The following is a 16948-nucleotide window of genomic DNA, read 5'->3' on the forward strand; positions in this document are numbered from 1 at the left end:
AATGGGCATGATAAAGGACCAAAATGGCAGGGACCTAACAGAGGCCGAAGAGATTAAGAAGAAGTGGCAAAATTACACAGAAGAACTATACAAGAATGAGCTTAACGTCCCTGATAATCACAATGAGGTGGTCACTGACCTCGAGCTAGACATCCTAGAATGTGAAGTGAAGTGGGCCTTAGAAAAGCTGAGCAACAACAAAGCTAGTGGAGGTGACAGTATTCCAGCTGAGCTATTCAAAATCTTAAAAGACGATGCAGTAAAAGTGCTACAATCAATTTGCCAGCAAATTTGGAAAACTCAACAGTGGCCACAGGATTGGAAAAGATCAGTTTACATTCCAATTCCAAAGTAAGGCAGTGCCAAAGAATGTTCAAACTATCGCACCATTGCACTCATTTCTCATGCTAGTAAAGTTATGCTTAAAATCATACAAGCTAGACTCCAGCAGTATGTGGATCGAGAACTACCAGAAGTACAGGCAGGATTTAAAAGAGGCAGAGGAACTAGAGATCAAATTGCCAACATACGCTGGATCATGGAGAAAGCTAGAGAGTTCCAGAAAAACATCTACTTCTGCTTCATTGACTATGCTAAAGCCTTTGGTTGTGTGGATCATAACAAACTGTGGCAAGTTCTTAAAGAGATGGGCGTACCAGACCATATTATTTGTCTCTTGAGAAACCTATATGTGGGCCAAGAAGCAACAGTGAGAACTGGACATGGAACCACTGATTGGTTCAAAATTGGGAAAGGAGTCCGGCAAGGCTGTATACTGTCGCCCTGCCTATTTAATTTATATGCAGAGCACATCATGAGAAAGGCAGGGCTAGATGAATCAAAAGTTGGAATTAAGATTGCCGGGAGAAATATCAACAACCTAAGATATGCAGATGATACCCCTCTAATGGCAGAAAGTGAAGAAGAACTAAAGAGCCTCTTGTTGCAAGTGAAGAAGGAGAGTGCAAGAGTTGGGTTGAAACTTAACATTAAGAAAACCAAGATCATGGCATCCGGCCCTCTCAATTCCTGGCAAATAGATGGGGAAGAAATGGAGGTAGTGACAGATTTTATTTTCCTGGGCTCCAAGATCACTGCAGATGGGGACTGTAGCCAAGAAATTAAAAGACGCTTGCTCCTGGGGAGGAAAGCCATGGCAAATCTAGACAGCACACTAAAAAGCAGAGACATCACCTTGTCAACAAAAGTGCGTATAGTCAAGGCTATGGTCTTCCCAGTTGCAATGTATGGCAGTGAAAGTTGGACCATAAGAAAGGCTGAGCGTCAAAGAATTGAGGCCTTTGAACTATGGTGTTGGAGAAGCATCCTGCGAGTCCCTTGGACTGCAAGGCGATCAAACCGGTCAGTCCTAGAGGAGATCAACCCTGACTGCTCTTTAGAAGGCCAGATCCTGAAGCCAAAACTCAAATACTTTGGCCACCTAATGAGAAGGAAGGACTCACTGGAGAAGAGCTTTAATGTTGGGAAAGATTGAGGGCAATAGATGAAGGGGACGACAGAGAATGAGGTGGCTGGATGGAATCACTGAAGAAGTAGGCATGAGCTTAAATGGATGGTAGAGGACAGGAAGGCCTGGAGCAACGTTGTCCATAGGGTTGCGGTGGGTCAGACACGACTTCGCAGCTAACAACAAAAATGAAAGGGATGGGAAGGTGCACACAAATGCAATAATTATTCGCTGAGAAACATAAACTCCTTTGTTCTTAAAGAGAAAAATGTAGGGAAAATGTGTTTAATTGGACTGTGATAAAACAATTAATTCCCAACCACCTTCTATAAGAGCCATGTGGGGTGAGAACTACATGCATTTCAGCAGGGAAGCTATTCAGAGGAAGCTATAATTTAAATTATAGCCTGCCATTGAGACTTCTTATTCCTCCTGGTAAGTGGGGATTCTCAGCTGACTTTCTTGGTTATTTAGATAGGATGGCTGAAACTATTGAAAAAATAGTGTTCCCCAGAATGCCCAGACCTAGAGGCAATAGGACATTTTAGGAAGTAACCAGCATCTTGAATTACACTTGGAAACTTAATGGTCACCAGTGTAGCTTGTGCAACAGAGGTAGTGGCAGTGCTTTGATTACTATGTATATTGCTGCATGCTGAACATGCTTAAGTTTGTGGGTAATCTTCAAAGAGTGAATCACAAGAGAATATAAGGGCATAAGCAACCATCTTCAGTCCATCCTGTTCCAGGTAAGGATGCTATTAGTGCACCACCTGAAGTTATGCAAAAACCCTCCTGGTCATGATATTTCTCTCCTCTTCAAGCAAGAACTATGAGTCCTGGAAGAGGACTTGATGATCATGCTCCCTCCCTCTGAGGGAGCATGACTATCAAGAGCCAGAAATGGTACAGTACTAGAATCAAGTAATTCCATGCAACAACAATCACTCTCTCTTGTTTGGATTGAATGAACATGATTTTCTCTATCCAAAATCTTAGCCTACAGCCACGGGTCAAGACTTCCATTGCATCTTCCAATAGGCTTGAGGTGAAGTTGCATAGCTTTATTCTGCATCCAAAGGATTATCTTGGTATTTTCAAGCTTTCATCTCCCAGACTGTTAATTAAGGATATTAAGAATCAGTTGAGATTTGGTATAATATTGCATTATTGCTTTTTCTAGTAAAAAGTATAAAGAAATAAACATTTCATTCTTTTCAAGGAATTTGGAATCTAGTAACCTGAATTTTATAACCGGTATCAAAGGCCAATTCCAACATGGTCTGTGAGGGCAAGTTTCCATGAAGGCAAAACCTGGCATTCAATTTACCCAAGAAAGAAGATACAGTGGGACAAAAAAGTATTTAGTCAGCCATCAATTGTGCAAGTTCTCCCACTTAAAAAGATGAGAGAGGCCTGTAATTTTCATCATAGGTATACCTCAACTATGAGAGACAAAATGGGGGGAAAGAATCTAGGAAATCACATTGTAGGATTTCTAACGAATTTATTTGCAAATTATGGTGGAAAATAAATATTTGGTCAATAACAAAAGTTCATCTCAATACTTTGTTATATACCCTTTGTTGGCAATGACAGAGGTCAAACGTTTTCTGTAAGTCTTCACAAGGTTTGCACACACTGTTGCTGGTATTTTGGCCCATTCCTCCATGCAGATCAATCCCATCATGAAGTTTTAGATTGTTCATCAACCCCCAAACAAGAAAAAATTGCAACTACATTTATATTATATTTTAAAGCAAAGAATTTATTTTAAAATCCAAACAAGAATAACTAATGTAAGAAAGTATAATCTTGTTTAATAAATAAGGTAAAGGTAAAGGTTCCCCCACACATGCGTGCTAGTCATTTCCGACTCAAGTACCTCATATCAATTAAACTAGCCTTTTGTATTTAAAGCATTGGAACTGAATACTAATTTTATATGAACATTGCCTAAAATTGGATCAAGAATTTGATTAAAACACCCACCAATTATCAAAACATTGGAAGATAATCAAGACAAGATGGCTTAGACAATTATAAAATGCACCAATTGTATCTAAATTAGGAATATAAGCATTAGCTGGAGGGATTTTCCCCCCAACACTTAATTACCATAATGATAATGGCCTTTTACATCTGTTATCATTTTGAACATAAAGTAAAGTGTTTTTATTAAAAGGGCCATACTTTTTTTATTATAAAACTACTAATATAAACTTAGCCCATCCAATCTTTCTGCTACCTAACCTTTATCATCAGTAGTTATATGTCACTTGCAAAGATGCAAGAGCCTTGAGTCTTGTGAGTTTAACAAGGATTTGTTTTCCTTTGTCAGGGGTTTCGAGACTTCTCACATAAATCAAAGACATAATCCTAGGAAATATGTATGCATACAAAAATAATATTAAAAAGAAATATTAACACAGAGAAAAATTAGGAAACCCAACTAAAACACTGTAAGTTTTGAAATTTTGGAAGTTCAAAATAATAATAGGCCTTTCAAACATCAACTTTTGATTTAAAAAAATGAGTTATATAAAAAATTAGCATATTAATTAAAATGGAACAGGAGACAAATAAGTATGGGTTCAGAATAATTAATTTGCTCCACAGCTGCTGTCATTCTTTCAGGATACTTTAAATCATTTCATTCATGTTTGTTTAAAAGAAGACTTAGCAGGTCAATGCAGTTTCCTCCCAAGATTCCAGTGAAGGAACATCTATCTATATATGAACCTGCCCTTTCTTTGATATCTACCTGGCTTTTCCCACCTTTTTGAAATTAGGTGACTAGCGCTGTTGCCCTCTATTGAGGGAATTCAGCTGGTGTTAATTCTTTTCTTCCTTTAGCCCGCCCTTTCTTTGATATCTACCTGGCTTTTCCCACCTTTTTGAAATTAGGTGACTAGCGCTGTTACCCTCTATTGAGGGAATTCAGCTGGTGTTAATTCTTTTCTTCCTTTAGCCCAGACATGTCAAACACAAGGCCCGGGGGCCAGATCCGGCCCACGAAGTGGTTTCATGTGGCCCGCGAAGCCATCCTGGAAACAGTGAGGGAACGGCCCCCACTGCCTTGGCCCTGGCCCAGAGACCCTCCTTCTGCCAGAGACCCTCAGATCTGTCCCACTCCTACCCAGGCCCCCATAGGCACCCTTGATGTGAACGATGTAGAGCTGGCCACGCCCACCCAGTAGGCCATACGCACTTTAGCCATGCCCACCCAGTAGGCCACGCCCACCCAGGCCACACCCACCCGGCCCCCTGAGGGCAATTGCAATGCTGATGCGGCCCTCAATGAAATTGAGTTTGACACCCCTGCTTTAGTCCCTAGGTTTTTTCTACTCCCTGTCCCCCAGGTGTCTGATGTTTTAAAATCTGTTATGATTTAAAGCTTTTTTCTTTTAAATAATAATATAAGATTTATATTATTTTATATTTGCATTTTAGTGTTTTTCTATTTCTGTAAGCTAACAAAATCTAAAATTAAAAAATGTTTTTCAATGGTGCATTCCTTCAGCTTAAATTATTTATTTATTTATTTATTTTATTGCATTTATATACCGCCCTTTCCCTGAGGACTCAGGGCGGTTTACAGGGAGTTAAAAATCAAACATACAAAAGTTAAAAACCAAGTTAAAAAATATTAAATCAACCCTGTACTATTAAAAACCCCAATTAAAATAATTTTCTCCTCAGCCTGGGCCCGAGAGCTCAAAGAGCCAGGTCTTCAGGCCCCGGCGGAATGATCGGAGGTCGGGGGCAGTCCTCAGCTCCACCGGCAGCTGGTTCCAGAGGGCAGGCGCTCCCACTGAGAAGGCCCTATCCCTGGGTGTCACCCGCCGGCAATCTCTTACCGGCGGAACCCTGAGCAGACCCTCCCTGTGGGAGCGCACTGGGCGAAGGGCGTTTGAAGCCGGCAGCAGGTGTTCCCTCAAATACCCCGGACCCAGGCCATGTAGGGCTTTATAGGTAATAACCAGCACCTTGAATTTCACCCGGAGGGCAACCGGAAGCCAATGCAGCTCACGGAGTAGAGGTGTTACATGGGAGTATCGGGAAACCCCCATTACAACTCGCGTGGCCGCATTCTGCACCAGTTGAAGCCTCCGAGTGGTCTTCAAGGGCAGCCCCATGTAGAGAGCGTTACAGTAGTCCAAACGGGAGGTCACAAGCGCATGAGTAACTGTGCGTAGGGCGTCTCGGTCCAGATAGGGACGCAACTGGTGCACCAGGCGAACCTGTGCAAAAGCCCCCCTGGTCACGGCTCCTATGTGATCTTCAAAATTGAGCCGTGAATCCAGGAGGACGCCCAAGTTGTGAGCCCTATCAACGGGGGGTAACACCTCGCCCCCCATCGTTAGAGGTGGAATAACTTAGTTAACCCGAGATGCCGATATGCACAGCCACTCAGTCTTGGCGGGATTGAGACAAAGCCTGTTTCTCCTCATCCAGACCTGAACCGCCTCCAGGCACCGGGACATCACGGAGAGGGCATCACTGGGTTGGTTCGGGGTGGAAAGAAAAAGTTGGGTATCATCAGCGTACTGGTGATACCCCACCCCGAAACCACGAATGATCTCGCCCAGCGGCTTCATATAGATGTTGAACAGGAGAGGCGAGAGAACCGACCCCTGAGGAACTCCACAAATGAGAGGCCTCGGGGCGGATCTCTGCCCTCCTGTCAACACCGACTGCGAGCGGCCCTGAAGGTAGGAGGAGAACCACCGTAGAACGGTGCCTCCCACTCCCAACCCCCTGAGACGCCGCAGCAGGATACCATGGTCGATGGTATCGAAAGCCGCTGAGAGATCTAATAGGACCAGGACAGAGGAGCAACCCCTGTCCCTTGCCCTCCAGAGATCATTCACCAGCGCGACCAATGCCGTCTCCGTGCTGTGTCCGGGCCTGAAGCCCGATTGGTACGGGTCCAGATAATCAGTTTCCTCCAGTAACAGAGGGAGCTGATGCGCCACCACACTCTCAACAACCTTCGCCAGAAAGCGAAGGTTGGAGACTGGACGATAGTTGTTTAAAGCAGCCGGGTCCAAAGCAGGCTTCTTGAGGAGGGGTCTCACCACCGCCTCCTTCAAGGCGGCAGGGAAGACACCCTCCTTCAAAGAAGCAGTTATTACTGCATGGAACCAGCCTCGTGTTCCCTCCCGAGCCGCATAAGCTAGCCAGGAGGGGCACGGATCCAACAAACAGGTGGTGGTGCTCAGTCTCCCCATGATCCTGTCCACATCATCAGGGGAAACAGGGTCGAACTCAGTCCAGATAACGTGCTCAAGACCGCCTGATTCCTCCACATCAGACTTTGCCCAGTCAGAGTCCAGGCCGGTCCGGATCCGAGCGATTTTGTCCGCCAGATGATGACTAAACTCCTCGGCTCGTCCCTGCAAGGGATCCTCTCTCACCTCCTGGTTAAGGAGGGAGCGAGTCACCCTAAACAGGGCGACCGGGCGATTATCTGCGGACGCGATAAGGGCGGCAAAGTAGTTAGACTTCGCCGTCCTTATCGCCGCAAGATAAGACCTTATAAAGGTTCTTAACTGCAATCGGTCGGATTCGGATCGGCTGGACCTCCAACCGCTCTCTAGACCTCGTCTCCGACGCTTCATCTCCCGGAGCTCCACAGAGAACCATGGGGCCCAACGGGATCTGCGCCGGGTCAGAGGTCGCATGGGTACAACGCAATCAAGTGCCCTGGTGGCAGCCGTTTCCCAGGCCTCCACCAGAGCATCGACTGGGCTGTGGGTGAGGGTGATAGGTATAGGCCCAAGCGCCCTCTGGAACTGATCCGGGTCCATTAGGCGCCTGGGGCGGAACCACCTGGTCGGTTCCGCCGCCCAGCGGCGGGGGGTGGCATGACGGAAAACCAGCCTCAGGAGGTGGTGGTCTGACCATGACAGAGGGGTGATGGACGGGGAACCCCCTCCCAGATCATCCAACCACTGTCCAGACAGGAACACCAGGTCGAGAGTATGATCCCCCTCATTAGTCGGGCCCTCAATAACCTGGGTCAGGCCCATGGCTGTCATGGAAGCCATGAACTCCCGAGCTAACTCCGACGACCCTCCCAGTGACGGCAGGTTGAAGTCACCCAGGACTATAAGCCTGGGGAACTCCACCGGCAACCCTGAGAGGGTGTCGAGCAGCTCAGGCAGGGCTGTTGCCACACAGCTGGGCGCCAGGTATGTAAGCAACAAGCCCAACTAAACCCGAGGACCACATCTCAAGAGGAGGGATTCACTCCCGGCCATCTGGACAATGGTGGCCTCCCGGGGACACAAAGTCTCCCGAATAACCACTGCCACCCCACCACCCCTGCCCTGAGCCCGTGGCTGGTGCAGCACCCGGAAACCTGGCGGGCATAACTCGGTGAGAGGCACCCCTCCCTCCGAACCCAACCAAGTTTCCGTGATGCACGCTAGATCCGCACATTCCTCCTCGATCAGATCATGGATGAGGGGAGCTTTGTTAACTACGGATCTAGCGTTAAAATAGACCAACCTGAGCTCAGGGGCCTGATCACCCTCATCCCCGGGTAAGAGGGTGCTAACCGGAGGGTCGGAGCGCGCCACCGCTCGGAGATAGCGGGGGCGCGATCCCAGATGTTGATATGGCCCTCCGCGCAAACACCTGCTGCCATTCCCTATCGCCATGGGGATTTGAAGCCCCACCCCCACATTCCCAGAACCAGCAGCCACCTCCCCAGACCCCGTCCCGTCAGGACCTCTAACAGGACCAGACTGAGTGCTGGTTAAAGATTCCCTCCCTACCCCCCCCTCCCTCCCCCTCCCTAACCTTTTAAAATAACCGGCTAAAAATTTTATCAGGGGCCTCTTAGCACGTCTTAACTCGAGGCCCCTATCTAAGCCCAGCCACCTCTCGGAGTCCCAGAGCTTGGGCTCGTCATTAAGGGGAGTATGGAAACAGGCGACAGGTCGCGCCCATGAGGCAGAAACCCCCCTAAGGGCATACAAGTCCGCTTCGGAGTAACGATAAACCATACAGCGCTAGGATAGTCTCTTAGGGCAGATGTTGTAAATATGTCCAAAGGATCGCTCAATGATGGTGTATAGCTGGAAAAGGAAGTCCAGTAGGCATATCTCTTAGTCCGCAAGGCCATCTCAGCTCTCACCTGAGATGGTAATCCAAGGGACAACCTCAGTCGTCCTCTCACTCCGGCTGAGGAGTCCAATCTGGAGCAGAGAGAGAAAGGGGGGTCCTGAGCCAGGCCCACCCCAACTGGTCTCTCACACCAGTGAGATGGTCGCTGACCAGTCCAAAACCGTCCTCCCACCACGGTCAGGTCCCAGCCACACTGGACTGTCAATAGGGGGATCTTAATTCCCATCAGGCATGGAGCTAGCCATAATGCCTGCCTGTCAACAGAGAAAGTAAAGAACAGGCAGGCCAGGCCTCGGTCGATCCTCGCATCACCGGCCAACGCCGCCAGTGTGGGGGGGGAGGACAGAAGCATTCTCTCCCCAACGCCCGTCCGCCAGTCCAAACGATCTTCCAGCGGCGGAGAGAGGCAGTCCCAGCAGCTGTATTGAGTCCGGGAATTCGCCAACATGTCCGCCGGGCCGATGACCAGGCCCACAGTCCGCAACCACCATCCGGAAGGAGAAGAAGGCTCCGTGCCGCCGAAAACGGCGCCAGCCAGCTGATGGTCATAGAAAGGTCTCCGACCGGTGGGATCGTCGCCGCTGCCCCTCCGACAAGCAGAGGGTATCCACGGCGAGCAGGCAGAAGAGGGAAGGCGGGGCAAGGCTGCTTGCTGACTATGTATTCCTAAACCAAATGTTAACTTGGAACCACCCACCTTTCCTGAGAAATGTTTACTCAGGTTAAAGTTGATGTTGCAAGTAATAGAACAATCGTATTTCTTATTCCCTGTGATAACACATTTTCAAGGCTGTCTTTCTAGGATCTGATAGAATTATAAGAGTCACTTTTACAATAAATTTTCTCCTTGTTTAAAGCTAGTGAAATTGTTCTAGAGCTATAAACATTTCAGTGACATCTAATTTTGGCAAGTTGTCAGTGATGGATACTACTCTAGACAATAAATATAGAAAATAACTATATAATTTGGATTTCAAACATAAGCTTTTGTAATAAATGTTTAATGGGAAACTTGTCTCTGTGTTCTTTTGTATTCATGAACAACTAGGGTAAACTGTATACTATCTGAAAATAATCTAAAGATTCCACTCATTAGATCCTCTTGTTCACTGTTAGATTTAAAGTTAGGAATATATGGAGCTTGATCTGCAGAGGCTGTATGATTTTTGTTGTTTGCTATATGATGAAATATTATCAGAATGCTATTAACTTACAAGATAACAAAGTGCTTTTTTAAAGGAATGAAATGTTTGCAAAATTTCCAGATTACTAAAAGTGTTGCTTGATATCTATTATATATACTAACATTTTTTTCTGATCATAAAAAAGTTGTTTCTGATCTTAAAAGCTTTTGATTGTGAATTGTATGCAGAGCTATTCTACACAAGGAAGTTCCTCTTTCATCTATAGTAATTGAGGTCCAATAGAGTTCATGTTATCCAGTTTTTTCCAATTCTTCCTTTTCCTCTATTACCTTCTGTTTTCAGAAGGTTGCCCAATCTCCAGAACAGAAAGAAGAAATTTGCCTTCTTCTACTGGTGGGATTGTACTATTAGTAAAATTCTTGCTATGCAAAGTGTGGATACAATCCTTTTACTTCTACTGAAGTTACATAAAGCATAAGGCACATTTTGCAGTGGTATTCTTCAGTAGCCATTCTATATTTGAAAGTCATGTTGACCATTTGTGAGAAAACTGTACTTTGCTATCACATAAATCCTTAATTATCTAACTAAAACTTTTTTTTCCTATTAATATATTCTGGTTTCATACAATGGTATTTACGAAATGATGCAGTATTTAATTCCCTTTTAATATTCATTTGATAGCGCATGTTCTGTCGCCCTGTTAAAACAAATCCAGATGATGTAAAGAATCCAGTTAAAATTAGTATCCCACGTTATGTCCTTTGTGGGCAGGGAAAGGATGAGCATTATCAATATGAAATCAAGGTAAGGTATTTAAATATTTTTATTTTTGTTGGTGTGCATTATTTGTGTACATATGAAATCTTTAAATGTTTATAACTAATTATGCAAAAGGTTCAGTTTGGAAAGTGAAGAGTGAGCTAGATTGTAATGCATAATTGTCCTTTACTTTCTCTCTTTGCTATATTTGATCTTTGAGTGTGTCCATTCCTTGAACAGCAGTCATAAACTGAGTCATAAACTGTAACCCTTCTGTTAGGAGATTTGGAGTTGTTTCTAGCACCCTACTGTAAAGCATTTCTGAAAGACATGGCACCAATTTGGCCCAGCCAAATGTCTTCTGTACACCTCAGAACATAGATTAGGACAGGTATGAAGGGAATGTTTGAAATAGTTGAAGTGGGAGACTTGAAGAAGATACAAATACTGTATGTAAACTTGGCAAGTATAAGCAGAACACCTAAGACATATTCTATACTAAGTAGTCAGAATACTAAGTATTTCATAGGATGCGTTCCCTGCATCTCGGCATATAGTCATACTGACCTTGGAAGTGTCTTCAGACATCGCTGGCTCCCTCGACTAACAAGGGGAGATGAACATCGACCCCTAGAGTTGGACACTACAGAACAGGGGAAACCGTTATCTTTTATTTACTAAGTATAGAAGTTTGGTATACTCCCAAGACTCTTGATAAACTAACATATTCTTCAGCTTTATATTCTCCATTGTTTTACTCCATTAGGTTTATTGTGGCATACCAGTTCTCTTGAAGTGCTATCCAGAATTCAGGAAAGATAGGATGGGATGGGATAGGAAGGATGAGATAAAACAAGAAGGTAGCCTTTATTCCCACTTTTTTCTGTGAACACACTGGCACACAATAATAAATGAAATTTTGATGCCTGCTATCAAAAGAAAATACATATGTACCCAAGAAAAAAATACATATATTCACCCAGAGGTGAAAATAAAAAGGAGGTGAGACTGATGATAGCAGCTTTGTAGCCTCACATTGCATCCTAATCCTTTACTGCATGCTTCATCACAGCATTACATATGCTGCTAGAAAGGACCATTTTTTTCTTTCCTCATTTTGAGGGATAGCAGCAAGATCCTGTTGATAATGGTGTTCACTTGCAATTCCTTATTTGTTTAATCAGTTAATGTTGATGTATGTGTATTCCATTGTATGATCTAATGCAGCAGTATTCCTGTTCCATTTTGATTGCATAACTTATCCATATAATTGGCACTCTTCCTCCTAGTTGAGGTAATGTCAAGTAGTAAGAAGTCATAAAAATAGCCCTCCTTACAACAAATCCTCTATATTCTGCCCATAATCATAGAATTTACCTCATGGGAAAGTGACTTCCATGCTAATGCAATGACATATTCAGTCTCCTAGTAAACTGAAAACATTGGTTTATTCTGCTCCAAGTCAAATTTTGGTGTGTGAGTAATCGTGCTTAGTCAGGGAAAATTATCCATTATGAGAAGCCTTGTGATAGAAACCTTTATGTTCCTTTTCTGTTAATTATATTGTTTACTTTTACAAAACAGATATCAGTCCTAGATGAGACATGGGCTATATTCAGGAGATATAGCCGCTTTAGGGAAATGCATCAGACATTAAAATTAAAATTCCCAGAGGTAAGTTATTAATTAATTTTAATCTGTAAATGTATGATTATTTCCTTTTGGTTTATACTGATAGCAAATACTGGTGAACTTTCCTATTTGCCTTCTAAGAAGCTATTACATTTGTGACAGAAATTGTTGTGTATATTTGGATTTTTTGGCAGTTTTTATTTTACGTTGATACTTGTTTGGAAGACATTCTAAAAGAGATTGCTATGCTGTGTTTCGTGAGAAAAAAACCCACCTCTTAGTTCCAAGATTTTTCAGTCTTTATACATTTCTTTAAAATTGTCAGACTTTTTAGAAAGGACCATTTTTACAGGACCCTTCAAAAATCTTTTTTGAAAGTGATGAAATTAAATCTGCTGTTTCACATTCATTGAAGTGAATTAAAGCCAGTAGAGTTTTCTGCTCCACTAAGTGGACACTTCCATAGGTTGAAAAAAGGAGAGGCAATATTTTTCTTTTTAATTTATTTCATTTGATCAACACCTCCCACTAATTGTGTTCCCAGCAATTTGGAGCCGAAGTCCTGATGCCCAAAGGGGAGGAGAATTTACCTTCCCACACTCCCATGAAAATCCAAGGCACAGAGTTTTGTTCTGCACAGTTATGAATTGAAATCATTTCTTGTTGTTACTTCTCTTCTATATTTTATTGTCTTTCATTCTTAAAGTCTCTATGTATAGTTTTATGGGATTCTGAATATTCAAATACATTTACTTCTGTGATTTATCACAGTTATAATCAGTTCTTTTTTTGAAGGACCCTCGTTTATCCTCCATTCTATTCACACAGGTGCTTTATGAGATACATTAGGCTGACAGCTAATGATCAGCTCAATTTTACTGAGTTCAGATATGACTGCAGGAGTTGTGGAAGGAAAATATCACCCCAAGCCTAAAGTAATTCTCTAATCATTACATTGAAGAGTGGAACTGAAATATTAGCCTCTAAGAAAAAAAATAATGATCAAAGTCATTAATTGTTTATAGTTAGTTTATAGTTTTATTAAATTTTTATTAAATTTTTGTCACAACTTTGATTAATAAATCAATAATATATATAATTAAATTAAATCTATGTCTTAGATGAATATTGCAGGTCTCAAGTAGGAATATGTGTTCCACGATGCAACCTAGCCAGGGTATATTGGTATTTTCAATAGATTCTCTTCTCTATTCATCAGCACTACCCAAACATATTTATTGAGGGTAATAATTTATCCACCTAAACACTGCCATATCTTACTACTGTCATTTATTATGCAAGTCAACTCTGTATAAGTAGCAATATCTATTGTCCTCAGCCATCTGAAGTTAAAACAGCACACTTTTTCTTTATTAAAGTTATATTTTCCACACAGTTATCAATGTCAGTATAGCAGTTGATAATGGAAATGTCTTTCTATGTCTTTATGAACATGTTCAAAGGATGCAGGGGATAGTGGAAAATGCCATCTTTGTTCTTTTGTTTTTGTGGTTTTGTTATTCTTTTTTAGAAGAAATGAAATTACTGTTTATTAAAGATTTAGCAATGGAAAAAACAAATGGGAAGGAGGAAGGAAGGAAGGAATTTAAAAAATGGCTTTTGATTTTCTTTACAAATCTAAGGAGATTTATTTAGCATTTCTCCACCCTATTTAATATTACATTACATAAATCACTTCTTTCCATATCTCAATGTTTATCCTTCCACATATTCAACATCTATTAAAGTTTCTGTCTGGTATCAGCAGAATTAAAGTTTTATTTTTCCTATAACTTTATAAACATATTTCTTAACCCTGATCAAACAGGTTAGCTTTATATTCCTTTCTTTGGCTCCTAACGTTCTTAATCTTTGTTTCATTAAGATGCTGTCATAAGATTTGATCTCCATCAAAATTTTCTCCATTTCAGGCGTTTCTTTATAGCTTTAACAGATCTCTTTTGTAAATCCAATAATGAATCATTACAGGGTCATTTTTCATCTCTTGACTTATAGTTTGTATTTTCACTTTAATTTCATCTCTGTTTTATAGTCCACAACTATATCTGCCAGAGCAGATATTGTTGCTGTCATTGTATCGCTAAGTTTCTTTACCATTTTTTCAAAAATCCTATGAAATGTCATATTTGCAAGTGTCTCTACAGGTCATCAAATACAAAAAATAAGAAATAGGTTTTTTTCTTTTGTTTGTTTCTTCTACCTGGAATCTGTAGTCCCCTTTACTGCATCCTTTCTGTAATCACATATTCTGCCTCATACTTCTTTTGCTTCTTTATCAGCCAATCTTGTCTTTCCTGAAAGACTAAATAATTTATCTTCCACAATAATACTGGGTTTTTTTAGATGCTTATACACTATTACCTTCTTTTTTGTATACAATCCAAGGTGGCAAACATACCTAATATTCCTTCTTCCTCTTATTTTCACCCGTCTAATTTTATATGTCTAACGCGGGACTAAAATTCACAATCTCTTGGTTTCTAGGCCGGCACTCTAATAATTAGACCAAAAGTCATAATATTTGAAATATTATGAAATATTTAAAATCTCGCTCCTTAGTTTTTTTCAATGTTGTTAAGTTAATTTCTTATCTAGTTTTTACGGTTTATTTTATAGTCTTTAAATTTTTTTAAATTGTTTTTCCCCCCCCTTTCTGGAATGAAGGATCAGTTTCTTGACATATTCACTTCTATTCTTCTTCTTGATTTCAGCATGCTTGATACTGTCAGCTTGAATGATACCCAGGTATTTATAGTGATCATCTTCATCAAGACTTTTGATGTTATTTCCATAGGAGATATTGATTCCTTCAGTTTTCACTATTTTCCCCCCCATTTGATGGTGAGCATTTCTCCAGTCCAAGCTCCAGTTTTCTATCTATTTATACTATTATCTTTTTACAATAATGTAAAGTCACAACTGCCAGTTCTTTAGCTAGTGTTGGCTTTCATAAACATTGAGTTCTTCACAAGAAACTAAGATGCCGTAATGTATCAGCATAGTGTATGTGCAGATCCAAGCAGTGTGGGCTTTGGAAGTCACCAATGAAAATTCTGTCAATGTACAAATTTTCTAAGTGTCACCCAAAATTTTTTGGTATAACAGCCAGTGTGCCAATAACCTTTGGAACCACCACAGCCAGTTTGTACCATAATTCTTCAATTTTCAGATCTTGGTACTTTGTGATTCCCAACTCCTTGTCAATAATTCTACTACTACTACTACTACTACTACTACTACTACTACTACTACTAATAATAATAATAATAATAACAACAACAACAACAACAATAATAATAACAACAACAACAACAACAAAACAACAACAACAACAACAATAATAATAATAATAATAATAATAATAATAATAATAATAATAATAATAATAATAATAATAATAATAATAATAATAATGTACTAACTCAAGAACAATCACATTTATATGCTACTTTCATTGTGGAAATCAACATTATATATATATATATATCTTGGATCTTGGTAAAAGTCTCCCAGTCAAGAAAAAGAAAAAAAGAGATGGAAACTCAGCGCAAGATCCTTCTTGGCTTCTCAGGAATTGCATATCAGTAATTCCCACTAAACATTATATGTTGGGTTGTGAATGTTTCCAGAATGCTTCAGAAGAAATGCTTCAGAGTTTGCATGAATACAGCACCTCTCTGCTGTTCATAAAAGCAGCAACATCCTTTCTCAATTGAACAACAAAGAAGTGCTGTCCTTATATGTACAGATAGTCCTTGCTTTAGCAACCAAAACTGAGACTGGCATGTTGGGCTGTAAGCAGAAAATCATATAAGTGCCACTGTGCTTACAATGTTAGTTCCCCTTCAGTCATTAAGCAAAGTGACAAGGTTGTTAAATTAAAGATTACATGACTATGACTTACCATTTTACTTTGACCTTCCATATTGTACAGTATTAACTCTGCAAGCAAAAATGCATGCTGGTTGCAAAGCACTTGAATGGTGATCCCAGGACTGTGGGATGCTGCAGTAGTAAATGCAAGGATTGGTTTTCAAAAGTTATTTTTAGCACTGTACCTCTACTTTTAGCACCTTGACTGTAAGCTGAGGTTGTCTTCAACTTACACCGCAATTGAGCCCAAAATTGCCGTTGCTAAATGAGACATTTATCAAGTGAGTTTTGCCCCATTTTACAACCTTTCTTGCCACAATTGTTAAATTAACTAAATCACTGCAGTTCTTAAGTTAGTAACATGGTTTTTAAGTGCATGTGGCTTCTGTCAGTCTGTAAGAATTTATGAACTGGAATAGCCATAGCGATGAACCAGCCAATGGGAACTGTTATTTAACTGAGACACACGATTGGCTGAGAGAAGCATGTGAGCCAGCCTAGGTCTGGACATGGTTTAGTCTCTCCCTGTATCCAGACCTCCTGAGTCAGTTATTGTTCTCTACCACGTTGCCAAGAACTAAATGAAACTGTATGTATCATGTTTATATATATTTTATAGATAAAAATTTTTCTAAAATATGCCTCCTGCTCATTTTGAATGTGTGCTTATTTTGGGGGCTTATTTTTGTGCTGGAAAGCTGTAAAACTCTTAACAGCTTCCCCATTGACTTTACTTGTCAGAAGGTCACAAAAGGGGATCACATGACCCCGGGACACAGCAACCATCATAAATATGAGTCAGTTGCCAAATGTCTGAATTTTGATCACGTGATCATGGGGACGCTGCAACGGTTGTAAGTCTGAAAAATGGTTATAAGTGACTTTTTTCAGTGCTGTTGTAATTTTGAAC

At 41.3% G+C, this 16948-nt stretch overlaps 1 protein-coding gene across 5 annotated transcripts in view; it reads left to right on the forward strand.

Annotated features, from left to right (window-relative positions):
* The window catches only part of KIF16B (kinesin family member 16B), a 175874-nt gene that overhangs the window by 99025 nt on the left and 59901 nt on the right, over nt 1-16948 (forward strand). For all 5 annotated transcript variants that reach the window (XM_081345914.1, XM_081345916.1, XM_081345915.1 and 2 more), the window contains 2 exons: nt 10435-10557; nt 12097-12186. In XM_081345914.1, the coding sequence (XP_081202040.1) occupies nt 10435-10557; nt 12097-12186 (213 nt within the window). The remainder of the gene's footprint in view (nt 1-10434; nt 10558-12096; nt 12187-16948) is intronic.

Source organism: Vipera berus (genome assembly GCF_964194415.1).
Source record: "Vipera berus genome assembly, chromosome: 1".
NCBI classification, from domain to species: domain Eukaryota; kingdom Metazoa; phylum Chordata; class Lepidosauria; order Squamata; family Viperidae; genus Vipera; species Vipera berus.